The 20,212-nt window shown below is 40.5% G+C and overlaps 1 protein-coding gene across 4 annotated transcripts in view; it reads left to right on the forward strand.

Moving 5' to 3' along the window:
- The first annotated feature begins 424 nt into the window (after nucleotides 1-424).
- Nucleotides 425-20,212, forward strand: part of TULP3 (TUB like protein 3) — a 33,365-nt gene continuing 13,577 nt past the window's right edge. Inside the window, exons 1-3 of one of the 4 annotated variants that reach the window (XM_052790024.1) lie at nucleotides 425-636; nucleotides 14,806-14,857; nucleotides 19,823-19,985. In XM_052790024.1, coding sequence (XP_052645984.1) covers nucleotides 14,825-14,857; nucleotides 19,823-19,985 — 196 coding nt within the window. In that variant the 5' untranslated portion in view covers nucleotides 425-636; nucleotides 14,806-14,824. Of the gene's footprint in view, nucleotides 637-932; nucleotides 1,074-1,283; nucleotides 1,417-1,565; nucleotides 1,725-14,805; nucleotides 14,858-19,822; nucleotides 19,986-20,212 lie in introns of those variants that run through there. The other 3 variants (XM_052790023.1, XM_052790027.1, XM_052790025.1) reach the window with 3 other exon arrangements.

Genomic DNA, 20,212 nt, shown 5'->3' on the forward strand with positions numbered 1-20,212 from the left:
ACGGCTTGCTTCACGCAGGAGGAGCTTGCCGAAGAGCTATAGCCTGCAAATTTCCTCCTTTAACTTTTGAGACTCCAGAAGGATATGCAGTCCACCCCTCGGATTGTCTGAATCGTGTGAGGAAGAACACACAGCACTCTCGCAGCCAGCCCAAGAAAGGGACAGCAGCAAAGGCCAACATCCAGGCGAACAGTCCGGAGAACTGTAGAGAAACACCTTTGTTGCCTGTGGAGCCAGAAGTCTCGAGTCCACCAGATGTGGAGACTCCACCAGTGCCTTCCGTAAGGAACCGGAGACGAAGCAGCGCTCTGCCGCCAAGTAGCCACCGTGCCTGGCATCCAGAAAAAGATCTGGCATTCGGAATTGATCCCTGCGGGAGCGGGGAGTCGGGAGCAGTGCTGGTTATCGACACTCCCGAGCACGAGTACGGAGTAAGGGTTACCTGGAGGCGGCGGCCTCGTCTCATGCAATACCTGCGGGAGAGGGGGAAGCTGAGCGCTGCCGACATCCTGGTGAAGGCGAGCCCCGAGCTCCCCGGGAGACAGGCCGACGTCTGGCTCGGCGGCAGCCCTAACTCTCGTAGGTGCAGAGACACGTCCGAGTAGACGACGTCGCCTCCGAGGACGAAGAGGGGAGGTGATTTACGCCACAGCCCAGCGCTGCGGCTGGCTGGTCCTCCTGGGAAACGCCGCCACGGCGCGGGGGGGTGCTCTCTTGGGGCTGGGGGTGCGTCGGGCCGGGCGTCCTGGGGGAGCGGGGTGGCTCGGAAGAGAGCTTTCGTACCGGCCAGCCTCCTGCCGGGAGCGGTTCCTCCAGCCCCGGGGCGGCGGCGGGAAGGGAGGGGGCGGGCCTGGGCTCCGCGGGCCTGGCCCCGCGCATGTGCGGGGCTCGGCCCTCCCCGCGGAGGGGCGCGGTGGCCAATGGGCGGGCGGCGTGCTGCGCCTTCGGCCAATGGCGCCGCGCCTCAGTGCCGAGTTCCGTCGCTACGGGTAGCGGGGTGGCCGGGGCCCCGTAGCAACGGCGGGGCCGGAGATGGAGAGCGCGAGGGGCCGAGGCGGCCCCGCCGGCGGCAGGTGAGGGGCGGCGGGACCGCACGGCCCGGGCGCTGCGGGGCTGCCTCGGGCCCGGCCCCGCGCCTCGGCGAGTGCGGCCCGGGGCGGCGTTTCCCGCTCCGCTCCCGACGGGCGGGCGGGCGCGGTTTCGGGGAGGCGGCCCCGCCCGGGCCGGCGCCGCCGGTGCCGGGCCGGGCAGAGCCGGTCGCGCCTGTCCGCCGCCACCGCAGCCGGTAACGGCTAACAGCGTGCCCGTAGGCGCACCCGCCGCTCCGCTCGGCCGGGTGCTGAGGCAACGCTGCCCTCGTAACAGCCGCGGAACGCCCTGCCGCGCTCTGCGTGCTTGAGGCTTCCTCGTTCCCCGGTGTGCATCGTCTCGATGCTCCCGGGCTAAACTGGTTTTGCGGGGTCTCGGCCCCCTCGGGTTGTTTCTAGGCGTTGCTGCGGAGCGTTTTTTGCGGTGTTATTCTGCTCTTCTTGTTCCTAGTGAAGCTCTTGGGGTATAATGGCAACGTGCTTGGTACGCCGTTGCGAGAAGCAGGGAAGAATAACTGAAGTAACATCACTGATGTAATAGGAAAAATGACTGCGGACGTCGGAAAAGAGATCTTGGAAAGAGGTTGTGCTTGTGGCACTTGAATAGCTCAAAACCGGAATTGTTGGAAACTAAACGTGAGGATACAGGCAGGCAGCGAAAATGGGGTTTGACAGAATTAGTGTGATTGTAAAAACACAGGAAAAAATATCTTTTGTGCCTCTGATGGGTGGATGGGGAAAGGAAAAGCAAGTAAAGAGAGAAACCTGAACTTCTAGTAGTTGAGCTGTAATGAACACAGTGTAGAGGAGAAACAGTATTTATTTATGACATACGCTTGGTAATTTTACTTGAGGGTGAAAAGAGGCAATAGGCTTAGGAGGGGTCCCGTGACTGCTTGGGTCCACCAGATATGCTGTGAAACATTAGAAGATGACTTCTTTACGCAGATTCTAAAGGCTGAGGTTTGTATACCAATTCTGGAAACAGTTTTTGAAAAACCAATGACCAGACACACATAAATTTCCTTGCATAGATATTAGACACTTAAGTTTGACAGAGTTGAAGCTATGGGAAATGATGCTACTTTTCTGATAACAGTTGTACTAGTATAATTTCTTTCTGCTAAGAAACTCGTTTTGCATACTTCTCTGGGGGCCTCACAGAAACAGCCTAACAGTAATGTCAGTTCATGTGATAGCTGTTTCCCTCCCACCCCCAGTTTATTAAACAAACAATCCATTTCCTTAACTTTCTTAGTCTCTATGGTTAAAGGAAGAAGACTAGAATACATGAACCTAAATGAAAGTACATAATTTTTAAATAGAGCCTTAAGGCCTATTATTTTTAGGGGTCTGACTCTGAACTTAGAATGTTCAGCAGCACTATAATAAATTGCAGGAAGATAAAAGATTGTATTCTTAAGAAGGATCTTCTTTTTCTAAGAAGAGAATAGTAAAATTGTCCATAAATCACTAATGTAGTCATTAGAACTCTTGTTTGGTAAAATAATTGTCAGTTGTCCAAACAGTGGTTTGTATAGAACAAGTAAATGTGATACACGATAACTAGCAGTTCATAGCAATGGAGATACTACCTGTAAAGTTTAAAAAAGCTGTACCTGGGAACCAGCTGGCAGCTTTTTTTTTTTTTTTTTTCCCCTGAGGTGGAATACCTTTACTATTGAGCAATATGTAAAATACACATTAAGATGTAAAAAGTATTTTATTTCTGGTGGACAGAAGTGAAGGGAACAAGTCAGAAATAAATGCATACAGTTTTGTATATGTGCTCTGGGATACTTGGTGATGGATAGACAGCTGAGATCTTGGCTTTAGGCCATCTCTGAACAGGCTGTCCCTTGAAACTATGGCGTTGTGTTGACCTATCTTCCATTTGAGGTGGCTGCAACTGAAATTACTCAAGTTCATTTTAAAGTTTGATTGACTTTCCAGTAGATATGGCGCAACTGTCTTAATGCTTTAGAAAATGATAAGGTTCATAGTGCTGTTTCATAGTTTTGATAAGTGCTATACCTTCTCTCTTCATTTGGGAAAGTCCGTTTTGAGACCTAACATGAAATTAATAATGTTGAATACAGTAGAAGCATTCAGATAAACGTAATTCTAAGTTATTGTAAACTTCTAAAATATTGAGGAGGGAATTTGGTTCTTTAACAGTAGTATGTATTTTAGAATCTGGGAGACTGATGAACTTCAGCTTTTTGCATACTAATCACACAGTATACAGGAATACTTAAAGCTTCCCACATGCTGCCTTCCAAACGTGTCTCAGCTTCTGACTTGCAGATGTCATGTATAAAGAACATCATTTCAAGGTGCAAAAATCTTGACTGAGTCTACAGAAACTACAAAACTGGGTGTCAGCTACAGTGGTCCCTCCCGTAATTTGGATGCTTGGGTGACTAGACATGCACGAGTCAGTGGTTTTCAGCCTGTGAACCTAGGAACTCTGGGATACTTCCTCAGTGTCTTCAAAAATTAATGAAGAAAGAGGGCCTATTGTCAATAAGCTCAATTTTCAAAAGATTATGAGCCCATGGACTGAACAAGGTTCAAAAGTCATTTCATATATTGTTGTCCAGCCAAAAGCCCTTTCAATATTTGAAAAACCTTAGTGTAGTTGAGGTTGTTGGGAATCTTGGTGGCTGCTGGGCTTGACTGTTTTGTATAGATTGCACCTAAATTATAATTTTGGGAAAAAAAGACAAAATACTTTGCTAATGATTTTAGCTATACTTGTAATTCAGAGAAGACAGAGAAGTTTAAATTTCCTTTTAAAAGCCTATCAGCATCTCTGTTAGTCCTTGGGTATTTTTATTTGGCCACGGGTGAGCTTCTTGAAGTTAACAAGCACTGTTTTGTAAATTCCAGGATTTATAATTCTGCAAATCTTATCCTTAGATAAGAGAACTGGCTTAATATCTTGTTTGCTTCATCCCTTTCAAGTCTGAACATTATAGCCAAGAAATCTGTCCAAAATGAGATAAATCTGTAAATATTTTATAAATGTGGCTGAGATGTACTCCTAGGAGTATGGTTTAGAAAGAAAAGAAAACCTTTTGCGACTGCAATTTGGTGCCGCTGTGCTTGGTGTGAATGAAAAAGGAATCGCCTCACTTCTATAGTGTAGACAGCAGTGGCAAGAGAGAAAAAGTAGCAACACTGTTACATCTGTCCCTAAAATTTCCAAATACAACTTGAAATGCACTTGGTAACTGCAATTGTTAGAACAATGAAAGAATTGTCTTAAAGTTGAACCTTGTTTGAATTGTCTCTTCAGTTTCTAATAAGTTGTTCTCCCATCTCTTACAATTTAGAATTTAGGTTACTGATGACCCATCTTTATGGGTCAACCACAACCATTATTTTTCTCTTCTCCTGCTTTTTTTTTTTTTCTTAACCACTGTCGGTATGGCATCTGTAGGAGGGACAAGTGCCCTGATTTCAACATAATTATGACTTTGTATGTGTGAAAACTTTCTGCAACCAGACTTGCACTGGGATAGCTCCAGACTCTTTTTTTGTCACTGAGGCACAGTTGGGTGATATCCAAAATAAAACTTGATTGTGTTGTAATTGGGTGATGGGATGAATTCTCTTTGAAGTGGATTTGCTGACATGCCTAGAACTGTTGTCTTGGACTACTGCAAGAACATTTACCCTTCTTCCTAATGTTGTTTAAAACATATATTCTGTGGGGTGTTAGAACTCTAACTGCCTGTGTTATTGTTTTAGAAGTCTGTGGTCACTTCTGCACTCCTTTCCCATTTAGCATTCTTATGTGAAATCTGAGGCAAAAAAAGAACAAGAATCTAAGTCTAGCAGCAGTATCTTGCCGAGTCACCTAGTTTGGGATGGTAATTAGATTTTGCTGTTTCTATCTGTTTAATGGCTTCCCCTTTCAATCTTTTAAAAATAAAAAAAAAACTGGACTGCAACTAAAAGTCCACTATCAGTTCTACAGTGTCAGTTCAGAAAATTTAATTTATGTTCCTTCCCCCATTTTGAGTTTGAAAGACTATAAAACAAGTGCAATTCGTGGCATGAAGTGTGATACAGTTATTTTCGGGGAACTTTGAGTTTTGTTACCTAGTCTGGTTTAAGCATACTGTGTGTTATTTAACTGCTGACTTGGTTGCTATTCTCTCCTAGCAACAGCTTTACATTTCACTGGTTTCATGTTGTAATGGGGTATGACCTCAACAAAAGTGACAGGCAAGGTTTAATAATTCATGAACAGAAGATCATAGGAGTCAGAATTCTAAGGCCCCATGGATCTTGCTTTGCTCTTTCCTTGGTAGAGCAATTTCTATAAATGAAATGACCCTGGGATTTTGGAGTGTGTAGTTGAAAGGACATTAAATAGAAAGCTGGTGTTCTGCTTATGGAATAAATATCTCTTTCTTTTCCTTAGCAGAAACCTCAGTTTCTTTCAATTTACCTGAATAAACATAATTTTGGAAGCACAGCATTTTGCAGTTGTATTGGTGGGTAAGAGCTGAAAAGTCCTTACTCAAGGAGTCACTAGCTGTGAACTCTCAAAGGAATGTGCCTGGCAGGAGATTCCTTGTTTCCCTTTTCTTACAAATACTGTAATAAACCCCCAGTTTAAACCCCTCTGTTTGGCTACACACTTAAAGATGAACTTCTGTGCATATTCTTATTCTTATGGTTGTCTTCCTCTGTGCCACCCTCCCAGCATCCGTGATGGCTTTAATGGTTCATGGCCTGCATGGATTTCTGGCTTCTCTTGGCCTTCCTTCCAGGAAAAGAATACTCCTTTCACTTTAGGCACACTGTGATTAATTCCTTGAGACTTTTCTGGCTAACGAAAACCAGATTCTACTTTTTGTTCTCCCAGTATAGTATAGTAGAGAATGACACAGGCTTTTGTTTGCGCTCTTCTTTATAGTCCAGATAGAAGATCTACTAGCTTCTGTCCAGAGAGTGTTGCTTTATTTTCATTGCTCTGTTCCCTTGTTCCAAGTAGGAGGAGCTAATCTTTGGTATCTGGTGAGTTAGTTTTTGAATGGCGTATGAAACACTAAGCAGTACAGTAGTCAAAATAGTTCTGAGCTCAGAATTTAACCTTTTCATGATGCTTGTGTTCCTGTTGCATTTTCTTGTAACAGCCTGTATTCTTTATTGTCATCCAGTTTGTTCTCTCGGACTCGGGCTCTAAACTATCTCCATTTATCTTGTGATCTCCAGAACCCAAACAGACAGAATCGCAGAATCATGGAGGTTGAAAAAGGCTTCTTGAGATCATCTGGTCCAACCCCACTGCTCAAGCAGGATCAGCTGGAGCAGGTTGCACAGGACAATGTCCAGTCAGGTTTTGAATATCTCCAAAGACGGAGACTCTACAGCCTTCCTGGGCAACCTGTTCCAGTGTTTGACCACTCTCTCAGTAGAAGTTTTTTCTTGCATTTGCATAGAATTTCATGTGGTTTAGGTTGTGTCCGTTGCCTCTTGCCCTGTCAGTAGGCACTACTGGCTTTATCTCCTTTACACCCTCCCATCCATACACATGGATAAGATCCCCTCTGAGCCTTTGCTTCTCCAGGCTGAACCATCCCAGTTCTCTCAGCCTTACCTTATGTGAAAGATACTCTAGTCCCTTAATCATCTTTGTGGCCCTTTGATGGACTTGCTCCAGTATGTCTGTATCTTTCTTGCGCCGAGGAGCCCAGAACTGGACACAGCAAATCATGTGCGGCTTCACCAGTGCTGAGCAGAGAGGTAGGGTCACCTCCCTTGACCTGCTGGCAGTGCTTTTCCTAATGCAGCCCAGGATGCTGTTAGCCACCTTTGCCTTGAGGGTGCATTGCTGGCTCATGGTCAACTTGTTGTCCACCAAGACAGTATCAATCCATTTCTGAAAAAGGAATCTCATCAGACAGCATATGCTTTATTCTTTGTTTCACCATAATTCAACTTTTTTCCCACAGAATCTTCATTTCTCAATGTTCTGTTACTTTACTAGCAGGTTCCTCTTTAGTTCGCCTCACAATCTCCTGCCACATTAGTTCTTCCTATTTCAAGATGTGTTTGTGTAGGTATGTAATAATGCAGAGTGTATCCTGTTGCATTTGTGAGATGATAATTTTATACTAGGGTTTTGTGCTTCCATGGATACCATTTTGAAACTGAAGATAGGGGTGATTCTTCTCAGTGGTCATTTCACCTTGCCTACACCGTTTCATTTTACCTTACAAAATCGCTGGAACGAGTACTGTAAACAAAAGAATTTTGTGTCTCCTGGACTGATAAATACTCTTTTCTGCATTAACTTTGCTGCAGTCAGTCAGGACTAGACTGCATCACAATTCACCTAGTTACATTTGGCATGTGAGCAGTCACCTCAAAATGCATGCGTTTTCAAAGGAACTCCTTTAGGCCAAATGTACTGTGTTCTTGCTGAGCTGTTTTAACCCAAACAGCCTGTTACTTTCAGGTACACTTCACTTACTATTAGGGCATTGTGCATTTAATGGCATTATTGCATTATGCAAGTATGGAGAACATGGTGCTGCAAGGATAGGTTTGGATTAAATTCACCACTTTCTTGGTTTTAGCCAACAAAAATAATTATTAACCTGTTCATGTTTTATAACAAAAGATTTTTCTGTAGCACTTGTGTATCTCGGACTGTTTTCTCTTTAATTCCTTTCTTCAGCACAGTTTTCCTATAGCTCTGAGTTGTTGGGGCAGCTGTTTTGCCACAATAAAGGCAAAACATATCCATATATATATTCTTCAGAGCGCCAGCTTTTTCAGTTTGGGGTGGGGAGGGGGGTGTTTTGGTTTGGGTGCTTTTGGCATGCTTCTAGTCCGTGTGACTTTAAAGTACCTGATAATTTCATAGTGAAGTGCCATTTTTTAAACTCAGAGGTAGGTAGAAGCCAAAGTTTTAAAGGACTAATTTGCCTTTGTGTTTCTTTAGGATCTTCTTTAGTAAGTTGTAAATCATTCAGTTGCTGCAAGTTATTGACAGGAACATGCAATGCCTAAAGGATTCAGGTGTATTTTAAAGTGGAGTAGGACATACAGATCTAGATGCTTGTCCTTCTGCTTCCCCCACCCCACCCTGGTCTCACAGTTGACTTTATTGTTCTTATTAGTTCATTTTATACTTTTCAAATGTTCTGAGGTAAGTCTTATTCAATCTTTATCATGTGGAACATAATTTGTGTATTAAAGCATATCCAAGACAGTCTTTATTCATGGTAATATATTCACTCATTCAGAATTGCTTCCAAAATTAAGTGTTCACTATTGCCATGTCATTGTTCCCATAATATGTTAAGCAGGTGAAAAACGTACCAAAGAAGTTTTGTGAAACCTGTCTCAAAACAGTATGCTCTTGGCATTAGAAATCTGTGCATGTTTCTTGGAGTGGGGAAAGAAATCAAAGGTAAAACTGATTTCACTGGAGAAAGGATTCTTTTTGTAAAAAAGCCAGACAGAGGCTAAAGCTTGCCCTTGTTGAAATAATCAACTGCTTGAAAATAACTTATAACTGAAACGTTGATGCAAACTGAGCTGTGTCACTTAGAAATGGGTGTGGCGTTTTATGGCTGATTTGGAGCAGATCCAGTTTACCTTGGAAGACTTACTGGCAGTTAATTTAATTATGAAGGAAAGAATATCCCGTGTTTGCCAAAAACCCCCACTCTTCTGCCTTGGGGAAGGCAGAAAAATTTGATAATCCTCACTCCTGTGGATGCTATGTTACGCATTTTCCCAGAAATGAACAATTACAATTGTGTCAGTTGCAAGGAAAGCAGATGGGACTCCTCCCTTTTGTGGATTGGAAGGTGCATTAAAGATAAATTTTATTCTTCATCCAGTTTCCAGAGCAAGTATTGCAATTTTTGTTTGGAATATATCTTTTAAAAAAGATAAGAATCCTTCTTCAAATGATCTCTTTTCTACAGTTTCTGTTTTCCTTTATAGCTGTAGTTCAGATGAGGACAACAATTCCTAGGAAAGTTCTTTGGAGAGTTAAGAGTGAAAACCCTTTCATACTAGCTGACTCCACATTTCATACTGAAGTTGCTTTTACTTGCGCTTCTACATCTAAAAATAAAATCTAGTGGACAAAAATATGTGCCAGAAGCCACGTTCTTCTCATTCCCTGATCCTTAAGCTCTGGGAGTATTGCTCAGAGGCATAACTGCTGCTACCACATTAACAAACTGTCCTGCAAAGAAAAAAGGAGTTACGTGAGCTTTGTTAGACTCCTGATGGTAGCAGCCCTCTGTGGAGTGAGAAATGGAACATAAGATGTTGGGAATTCTGGGACACTTGTGGATGAAAATGGTGTTAGTTTATTGTGCCTTGGAGTTCCTTTAAAGGAAGTAGAGCAATGGAAACAGCTAATAATTTAAGGATCTTGATTGTTAATGTATAGGTTCATATTCCCATCAATATTGAAAGATTGTGTTTGTTAAGGATTTATGTGTCAGACTGTTATAAAATATCAAGCTTGTTTGTGATAAGGCGCAGTAAACTCAAAATCTAGTCCACTTCAAAGTAAGCTAAAAGTTTCTGCTGAACACTTTCCCTGAATCTCTCTGCCAAGTTACGGAGTATCTGAATTTTTAGTACCTTCCCTAGAGCTGTGCATAAACAGGTGATACTTCCTGAATTTCCCTCACCAAGGATTCAGTGCATATACAGTGCTAATATATGCTCTAAAGAAGCTTAGAACAGTGAAAACAAGCTATCTTTCCTTCTCTTGGGTCAGATTTTCTTTTAAGGTTGGGGCAGGATCTGTTTCTGTCAGCTAGTCTGACCTTCTGCTTAAAAGAGGCCAGAGAACCTTACTCTTTATTTATCAAACCTGTAACTACTTGAATTGCAGAATAGCTTTAGCTATCTGGGAAATTTTTAAATCTGCAAGGCCTTGCTCCATTGCTTGTTCAGGAGGAAAAACTGAGTATTTCTGTAGTGGGCGTATGAGGAATCTACCTATTTTGTTGAATGTGGGAAAAACTATCATGAGGGGTTTTTTTTTCCTCTGTTTAACATATTTCAAATCTGTCTTTCCAGTGAATTCTGGATCATGTAGAACATTTTGTCTCCACAGGCTGCTCTTGCTGTGGCTTTTCTTGCTTCCTCTGCTTGTTGCCTCTCACTCACAGCTGCAACCAGTCAATTCCTTGCAAAACTAGTCCATAATAAAGGCAACTTTTATTTGCCTCTTTACAGCTTCAACAGTCAGTATATAAAGGGGACTTAATTGGTCCCTTGGTATAACTTGAAAGCAGAATGCTTAGCTCTCCCATCTGTGATAACCACGCCTGAAATCTGAGGTGGACCATAGCCTTACTCCCTAACAGCAGTTTTTAGCATAATAATATTCAACCTTGATTAAAACCTGTTGTTTTCTGTTGAAAATCCATAGCTCCATGATGTATGCCAGTGATTAATTAGTCACAGTGTTAAATAAAAATTTTATTTGCAGTCTGAATTTGTTTAGCTTCAGTTATGTATGACTGGACTTCATTGTCTTCTCCTCTCTCATCAATAGTCATTTGTGGCCTCAAATCCATGGAATACAGTGGAGCGTATTGATTAATTTTCTCTTGAATAAACTGCAGGATGCATTCAAATCTTGCTAAGAGGTACATTTTCCAGTCCTTGGTCAACTTGTTCAGCTTTCTGCAGGACCCTCTTCAGTTCTTCAGAGTCCTTTCTCTTGTGTGGACCTCGGACAGAATGGGAAGACTATTTTCAGACTGGTGGATTTCTTTCTTGCCCTGTTTTCTATGGTCTCCTGCTTTAATATCAGGGTTTTTCATTATTCTCAGACTTGCATTGTACTGTGAGTTTGTATTTGGCTGATTCAATGGTAATTATTGCCAAGTGCCTAGAATGTAACGATTTGGGATTTTTTAAGAATAGTATATTCAGGAACATAGAGAAGTTGCAATGAAAACAAGAGTGTTAACTCTGCCTGTCGGTATGTATGCTTTACAACATAGTTTGTAATTCCAAAATTGCAGTGTGTTATTGAGAAATGATACATCTGTTCTGAAAGAAGTGTCAATAAATGTAGTACGCCCTTTTACAGAAATGAAAATAAACTGCATAAAAATGAAGCTTTAATTGCATATATGAACATCTGTTAAATAACTTGTGAGTTATCTCTTCGTTGTGGTTAGTTAGTTTGATATTCTGAAAATGGTTAGGGAAGACCAAATAAACACATCTGTAATAAATTTGTTGTTCATATTCCTGTTACAACACTTTAATTTCTGCTTATGATATGCAAACAAGGCTAATTTTGATTTCAGCAGTAATTTGAGGTGGTATCAGTTAAAACTAAAACATTTTGCTTCTGTGTTGACTTTGGAAATGGATCGGTGAGGAGGAATGGATCTGTGAACCCCTTTATGTTTTGCTGTCTTCTCCCATATTCAGCCATGCTGTTGTACCTTCTCAGTTGAGTGTTTTTGTTAAATAGTTGGTTTCCCACTCTCTTTTTTATTCTGTATCCTGGATAATCATTAGTCTTTACTTCTGTGTTACATTCTGAGTAATTTTTCCTTTCCCTGTGGCATGAGTCCGTTACCCGTCATGCAGCTTTAGTAGGAGAGCTAGTGGGTTCTGGTAAATGTGGCAGAGGAGTCGGTGGGCAGAGTCTCCTATAGTGTGCTCTGCTGCAGCGGCTGGGAAGAGGAGGATGGTGACAGGCTACTTGAATGTTTTCAGTTCTTATTTATCAAAGGTAAATGGGTGGCTGGTTTGGTGGTCGTGTTGGTTTTGCCGGTTTTTTCCCCGTTTTGAACTGTGGTGTTGTAGCTATGCAAATGCTGCTTATTTTTCCTCTTCCTACTGGATATTTAATTCCTCTTATTGCATGTAAACCCTTCAAATAGAAAAGCATAGCGAAGAGCATAGTGGTTTTGCATGGGCATGTCCGAAGAGCACTTAGATGTACTGGTCTGTGTAGTCAGTCCATCTGAAGGAGGATTCCTGGTTGAAGCCTGCAGCTGTATTAGCACACTACTTGCATTCCTTAGTGGTGAGCTGTGGGAGTGAGTGACTGGCACAGCCTTTTCCTGTAAGGTCTGTAATACACCAACCCTGCTGTGGTGGGTGGAAAAAAGTTTGAAGGGTGCGTATGTGTGGGGAGCTCTTTTTTGTCTGGTTATTCTTACACTTTAATGATGACCAAGTGCTGGGTGGAAGGTTGCAGGAGGGGTAAATAAAAATAGTGTAAATTTTTTCTTTTAGCGCTATTTACAGTGCCACAGTGCTTGTGGCTTTAATTGTTTCTTTTTATTTTGCTCCTTGTGTGAATCCTTGCACTTTATAATGAGAAGGATTGATGGCAGCTTTCATGTTGTGGCCTGCTATGAGGTGATTTTGGTCTGTGTTTAGCAGTAAACTGTAAAAGAGAACACTCTTGTTATCTTTTTGCTTTATCAAGCTCTGTGATCTCTTAGAGTCTTTATGTATTTCAACCATGTTTGAGTCTCAGTTAAGTGGTTGGAGGTGAGGCATTGTGTAGTCTGCGATATGGTCCTGTTCCAACAGTCTTCAGGCCTGTCTTTTGACATTACGTAACTTTATTCCAGTGTGGGTAGGCAATAATTTAAAAATAAAAAGTAAATAATTTTTATTGAGGGTTTCCGCAAGGTGTGTATGCAAGTCCTAATATTTCAGCATTTTTCTATCTTCCAGGTAAAAAGGAAAATCTGGAAACTTATTTCCAAATGTGGTAGTGTTTTTATTTCTTTTTATTTTCTGAAGAAGAGATTCAAATTGTTGGGGATGCATTTTCTATTAGGAAAAGCAACAAAACCACAGACAGTAGTTTGTATCTACACAGGACATCTTTGTAGTTCTTTTTAATGATATAAGAATGTGTCCGTAAATGTAATATTGACCAGAGCTACATATATTGCTTTAGAACAAACTCTTGACTGCAGTTAACAAATGTAATCTCTTTCTTAAGTCAGTAGGCATATGAATATGAATATTCCCCCCCCCTTTTTTTTTTTTTGGTCATGAATGTTTTAACTGGAGCTTTCAAGCATTTTTCAGACTTTGCCAAAGATGGCCTTTTCTATCACCTATGCTTTAAATAAAAAGCATGTCACATTTTAATGTTATGTTGAAGTTTCATGTGGCAGATAATGTATACCTTGCTGCCTTCAGTAGATATGTCTCTGCATGTTTCTTTCTTAAATTGTGGATGTTTTCAGGTGGAGACAACTGTATTACTGTAACTGTTGCTGTGGGGACACGTGATAGCTTTCCATTCCTCTTCAAGAAAAACATTAATTTTTCCAGGCCCTCCATTGCCTTTGAATCCAAGGTGCTACGTATTTCTGGTCTATGTGAGGAGCAACATCAGTTTTTAGAAGCAAGGTGTTTTCAAGGTCCTCTACCTGTTACGTGATGATATTTGAAATACGTTACAAAAAAATTATAGAAATAAGAAAACTGCAAAGTAAAAAAACAATGGCAGTGGTAACTTGTTTTAAAGTACTATTAGTTGGGCAGTAAGCATCAACTTTAGAGTATATAAACTGTTATATTTGATATGTGTATACAAAACTTTTTTCTTACACATTTTAGCCTTCCAGAACAGGGCCTGTGTTGGCTAGGGTGGTCTGTTGTTGTCTGCTTGCCTGGAAGTTGAGTCAAATGTGGATTTACTAGGGGTTAAGGGGACTCTGAGCCCTTTCTCCTCTTGTCAGCTCGACATGCTGTGATCCAATTTCCACAGCATGTGTTTTGCAGAAACCCCACCCCCACCTCTCTCCATCTCTCCAGTTTTCCTTGTTAGGGTTATATTCAGCACTGTCTGCCAGCTTGTGACTTCATGTCATTGGACATTTCTGCATACCTAGACCAGACAGAGAATTTCCTGTTTAAATGGAAATTTCGGTTAGCCCTGCTTTTCTGCCTGCCATCAATAAAATATATAATGTTTGTCTGTTTCTTGTATTAAGTGTCTTCTTCCTGATGCTTTCTCACTTCCAGAGAGGTCTTTGTCAAAGCTGTGTATAACTGCTCTAAATTGCACTTTATGTAATAATTCATTATCGTGCAAAACGAAATGGGCTGTCTATATGGAACACAACTTAGAATGAAAAACTAAAGTTCTTATGAAAGTTATCTATAAAACACTTAAATAGTGAAATAATGATTTTTTCTTCTCTAGGAATTAATATCAGCTGTTGTAAATACAGATTCTCTCAGGTATTAACAGTAGTTCTGGGAAGTCTGGCAGGAGGAGAAAATGGTGTAGGTTTGACTCCAAGATAAAACCTGAAATTCTGAGTTAATTTGGAATTGAGTATTTTATGAAGGAACAGGGACTTTACTGAATTGGTTTGAACTGTGCTAAGCCTTCGGATATGAATTGTCTCATAGCCCACCTCAATAGTGGCTCATAATCCGTCCATCGGTAACAAAGCCTTTTTTGCTTACAAAATGTTTTCAGAACAGTTTACTAAGGTGATTAAATTACCATTTGGTCCTATTTATGGCAGAATATGAAGTATGTTTTGTTTTTTAATGCCTTGTAACTTGGTCTTCTCACGGGATAGAAGTTATATCTTACAGTTGTTTTAAAGTCTTGACGGTGAAGTCGTAGTCTGTGAATATCCTGTGCTCTTATAATGCAAATTATTTGCTAGCAATAATTAATTTGTTTCTTTCTCTTTTCCAGCATCTTTGAGGATGAAAGCATGAAGCTACGACAGCTGAAACTAGAGAATCAGGTAAATGATAGTGCTGAAGCTGGTAAAAATAAGTATAGGAAAACAAATGTTAGCCATCTAGAGACTTGAGAAATGGGGCTGAAGTGCTAAAAATGCTTGGTCTGAAGAATACAAACAAGAACTCATTGCTAACATTTTTCTTTAAAGATTTTCATGGCTTTCGTTAGTGTAAGTCAACCTTGCTATGGCTTGTAGGCTTAATTGCTTTGATACATTTATTTTTCATATATCCTCTCATTTCATTGGGATTGAGTCACCACAATGCAGGAATTAATCAAAAGAGAGGAAGACTGCAGGGAGTTATCCATTTTAAGCATCAAAGGAAAAGAAAAAGTTTCCCTGAGCTATTGAAAAATCTCCTTAACACCGCTGTGGAGAAATATTTCCAGCATCTTTTGACTTTTTTTTGTTTCCTACAGAGAAAATATACAGCCAGGCATTTGTCAAATGCTAGGTTGTAGGTCTCAATTTTTAAAATGCTGTTTGCTGGATGCTTACATCACCATATTCTTCAAAGCAAGAAAGTATCCATCCTTAATATTCTTCCTCTGTGAAATTTTAAATGCTTATAAATAGATTAGAAGATGTGAGATTATTATGATTCTCTAGCTGGCCATTTCACAGGGACCACAAATCATTGTCTTGCAATAAATTAATCTGTGTTCAAATTAAAGTATGTTTTTTAGAAAAGCACTCTCTCAGCTGAGGATCTTTAAATCCAGACATAACAGTCTTCAAGGAACTGTTGCAGCAGTTAATAACCCTCTTTACCAGAACTTGTTCATTATTTCTAGTCTGAGTTTGCTTAGCTTTGACTTCAGACGGTGGATTTATTACCAGCTTTATCTGTGTGTATATAGGCGCTTATCTAAAACACTTCAGAGTCAAGGAGTAAAATTTAGCTTTGGTCATATTTGTGGAAGTTAGGATAATCCTTTTACCCGTAGGCTATCCAGTAACACTTGTTTTTGGGGAAAAAAAAAACCCAAACCAAACCCAACCCCCCCCCCCCCCCCCCAAAAAAAAAAACCCCACATTAGTTCAAGTAATCAGTAAAAGAGCATTTAGTGCCAAATGCCACATAGTAAGAAGTTCCAAAACTAAGGATGGTCTGACTGCTTGGCGATGAACCTCAGTGTCTGTTTTAGGACTGTTGTCTTGGGTCATAAGCTGGTAGTAATCACTGGCTCCTAGCGCTAGGCGCTATGGTCAATGTATGCCTAGTTTCAGACCTTGCCATGGGGATGCGTTGCTGTTCCACCAAAACAAAGCTGTTGGGCTGGGTGGAATTCCCTCAGAGCAGCTGTCAGTTGAGTCATGAAGAGGTGAGTTTAAAGAACTCGCACCCTTCTGCAATTTTGTTTCGGGATTTCTTGGGTTTGGTTGAGATTGCAATCATCTGTAAAACCAACAGCTAGAAAATTTCACTACAATACATTTTAACACCACCCTGCCTCCTTGCAAATGAGATTTGTTGAGAAATGCTAACACTCTTTAATTTAGGATTGTATGTTTAGGTTTGAATGTTAACTTTTAAAGTCTGCTTTTAACTTTTACATGAATAGTACTGTGCCTTCTGAAGAAATAGAGGTCAATAGGAGATCACTATCAGACATGATGGACTCATTGCTGGTTGTAGCTGATGCCCCGCTGGATTAATTTGTCCTAAACATTTATAGGAATTGGGATAAAAAATGTAAAAAGTTTTAATCCAGCAGGATCATGTTTAGAACTTTTGGCCATACAGAGAATCTGGAATAAGCATTTGCCACAGCAAAGACATATGCCTGTCATCCATCTTTATGATGGGTTTGGAAACACTGTCATTTCAGTAAAATATTATTTATAATAATGCTTGACATCAAGTTCCATCTGTGGGCCAGCTCTGCCTGCCAGGATGATTTTATCTAGACTACTGCCTTTTCCTTGGGGAGCGATTGGGTGGCTGCTCCCGCAGTGCTTACTTCCCCAGCAGTAGAAGGTGTTCCTGTGTCTTCTGAGGCACCTGCAGCTCTAAGTGCAATATTGCCATCTCCCTGTGGGTGGAGAGCGTGAAGCTGAAGGCATATTTCTGAATGTACCTGAGATGGTACTTACTCTTGACATGAAGTTTCATTAATGCCATCATCGCTAGCATTGTCACTGCTGCCTCAGCATGAACTGAGGAGGAGCTGGAAGAGTGGAGAGGGTGTTTCAGAGCTAGGGTCCATCCTGCATGGCCTACTAAGGTAGGGCTGTGCCAAATAATTAGTATGGTATTGCACCTTCAAGGGTGGAGTGCTTGGAACCTTTCTGTGTACCATCTTCCTGTTTGTCACAGTTGTAGAAAGAATACTAAACTAGTTTTCTTATTAGTCTGCTATGATATATTCATTTGACACATCTGACTTCTTAGCTTGTTGGAAACTCATTAGAACCAGAGTTGGTGGTTTGTGATCCTTTAATCATCCTGTATTCTGATGTTATGCTTTTCTGTGGTGCAAAGAAAATGTCTCTGAAAGTTTGTGAACTCTGTGTATTAAATAATCCTGAACAAATCATGATAATCTGTATCTGTTATTTATCTAATGGATTATGTGTTCTGGTGTCCTGTTCATGAACTATCTAAATTTTTCGTTGTAATATTATATCAGTTTTTACTATAACACAGAGCTGGAGGAAAAGACTAGTTAATAGACAAAATGAAACAAAATACGGTCTCCTTTCTTCTACTTCATCTTAGTGGAGTGAGGATACATAGTACTGAAAGTAAGGGTGGTCTGCCACCTTATGTAGAGAAAATGAACTGCTACTATCTGTCCTGTCAGTGGGCTTGTAGATTTTTTCCATCTCAGTAAGCAAAGTGGTAGAGAGAAGCCTTTTTAAAACAAATTAAATTACTATCAAGTTTTGTCACTTTGATTATCCTGAAGTTCTTGCAAGAAGGTCGGTCACATCTATCAGCAGTAAAGTAGGTTGCAATATAAACCAATGTGATCCCAATGGATTGGTGAGTCCTAGAAACTCTTTGATGAAACAATTTATTATAATAAGAAAAAAAAATTGTTTAGACTGGTGAGCAATGAAATATTTAAAAAAGCTCATCTAATAGAATAATCAGTTAAGTTGCTCTTAAAGTTGTTATATCCTATAGTGATCCCAAATTCAATTTCCCATTCTAGCAGTAGCTGTGTACTTTCTTACTGCCTTTAGGATGTGTCTGTTTTATTTTTTTCTTGTCAGTCTATTTGTCAGGTAGAGAAACCTTGGTAACAATTCTTCTCAAATCCTTATTCCGAGTATAATGTTTTGATTCTTGTTTTCCCTCTCTCCTTTTATGTAAACTACTAGAGATTTATAAACTATCATGAAATTTTTTACTTCAGCATTAATTTAAAAAACAAACAAAGAGCACAAACCAATGTAAATTCTTCTGGAGGGTCTGACTACCTCTCTAGAACACAAATTTTATCTGTAATTATAATTTTCTAAGAATTTGACTTCTGCTTATTTTTCTTTTCTTTTTCTAGACCAATGTGATAATGTCTTTGGAATTCTATGTAATTTTTGCCCTGCAGGACAATCCTTGCAAATAATTCTGCAGTATTACTGCACTACCTGTACAATACTGCAGTATTACAATACTACCTGTATCCAGACTTCAAAGTGTAATTATGAGTTTAAATTAAAAAGGTTGTTTTGGTTTGGGTTTTTTGTTGTTTTTGGGGTTGGGAGGGGTGTTTTTGGGGGAGGGGTTGGTTGTGGGGTTTGGAGGGGGTGTGGCGTTTTGGGGGTGGGTGTTTGGTTTGGTTTGGGTTTTTTGACAAGTGCTTAAAAAGCAGAAAGACTAAATTACCAAGGGCTGAGTTGTGTTGGAATTCCTCAAGGAGAGGTTGCCTGAGAAACTAACCTCACTTGAGATAAAAAGCCTAATAGGGTAGGAAAGGACCAACAAGAGAAAGAAAAAAACATAACAGGAGAGGAAAGGGTTCCAAAGACATCTGTCTGAAGTGGATTGAATTGTTGGTACTGTTTGTCTGATGGATCCTTGGGGACTGAAAAGAATTTGATGGAGAAAGGGCTTCTATGATCAAGAACAACTTTCAGGGGGTGTTCAGGCACCTAAGAAGCAGGCATGGATAAACTGCATCTATGGCAAGGGCCTTGCACATCATTTGTATAGTGGTGCATTACAGAATATTAGAATATGATTTTTCCTTCTTCTTCATGCATCACCTTAACTTTTAAGGATTAAGTGTGGCTGTCTTTAAAATGGTGCAATGTCCCCATTTGCCTTGATTTAAGTCTAGAAGTTGTTTCTGTTCTCATTTAGCAGGAAATCATAAACATCAAATGTATATGTATCTTGGAAAAATCAATGTTTTATTTTTTAACATTTGGATTTACCATTCTTTCCTTTCAATCCTGAATTACATAGAAAAATTTTGCAAGGTAGATCAATTTTCCTTTTACTGGATCAGTCCTATTTTAATGACTGTAATTTTTTAAATTCTGCCCCCCCCCCCCCCCCCCCATCTTAAGTCTAATCTCTCAACATTGGTTTCTGGGAACTATTTGTTTTGAGTTCTCCCTGTAAGATAGCTTTTGAGACAAAAACCTTTTCCTTTGCAAGTCCTGTTTCATATTGGATTATAAATGACTGCTGAATTTGTCTATTTATATTAAGGATTGCTGCAGTTTAGATGAAAGGAGGTAAAATAACCTGCTGATGGTCTCAGGATAGATCAGAAAATAAGCAAGTGTCCATAACACCCATCAACCACTGATGGAGAGTTAAAGGCAATGTCTCACTCCAAAGACACAGTGATACCTGTGTCTAGGATTTTCCTAAGAGATTACAAGAGGATTTCGGGTTTATTGGAGATTCTGATCAGTGACATGTCATTGCCAATGGCTGGGGCATGGTCTCTGCCTCTCTGGATGTGGTTATTTATCCTTACTTCATGCTTTTTCTTTATTTCACAGAGAGCTCTTCTAGAGAAGAAGCAGAGGAAGAAACGTCTTGATCCCTTGATGGTACAGCCAAATCCTGAGGCAAAGCTGCGTAGGTCAAAGCCCAAAGGGTGTGAGGAGCAGGCTCCTTTAGTAGAAACTCCTACCCCTTTCCACAGTGATGTTATTTTACATGGTAAGTAATCAACCTGATTGCAACAATGTTCCCCAAAATGCCAGTGCATGCCTTTTATGTCATAGATGGGCACCTACAACAGTGGTCAAGTGATAAACAAGATTGATTACATGCCTTTCTATGTACAAAAGTAGAATTGTAGTACAGTATGGTTGAGCAATACTGAACTGTAAAAACAAACAAAAACCTTACCTTGAATTTTGTGACAGCTGAGAATCTTCGTGTGC

The sequence above is a fragment of the Harpia harpyja genome, chromosome 6 (genome assembly GCF_026419915.1).
Source record: "Harpia harpyja isolate bHarHar1 chromosome 6, bHarHar1 primary haplotype, whole genome shotgun sequence".
Classification (NCBI taxonomy): domain Eukaryota; kingdom Metazoa; phylum Chordata; class Aves; order Accipitriformes; family Accipitridae; genus Harpia; species Harpia harpyja.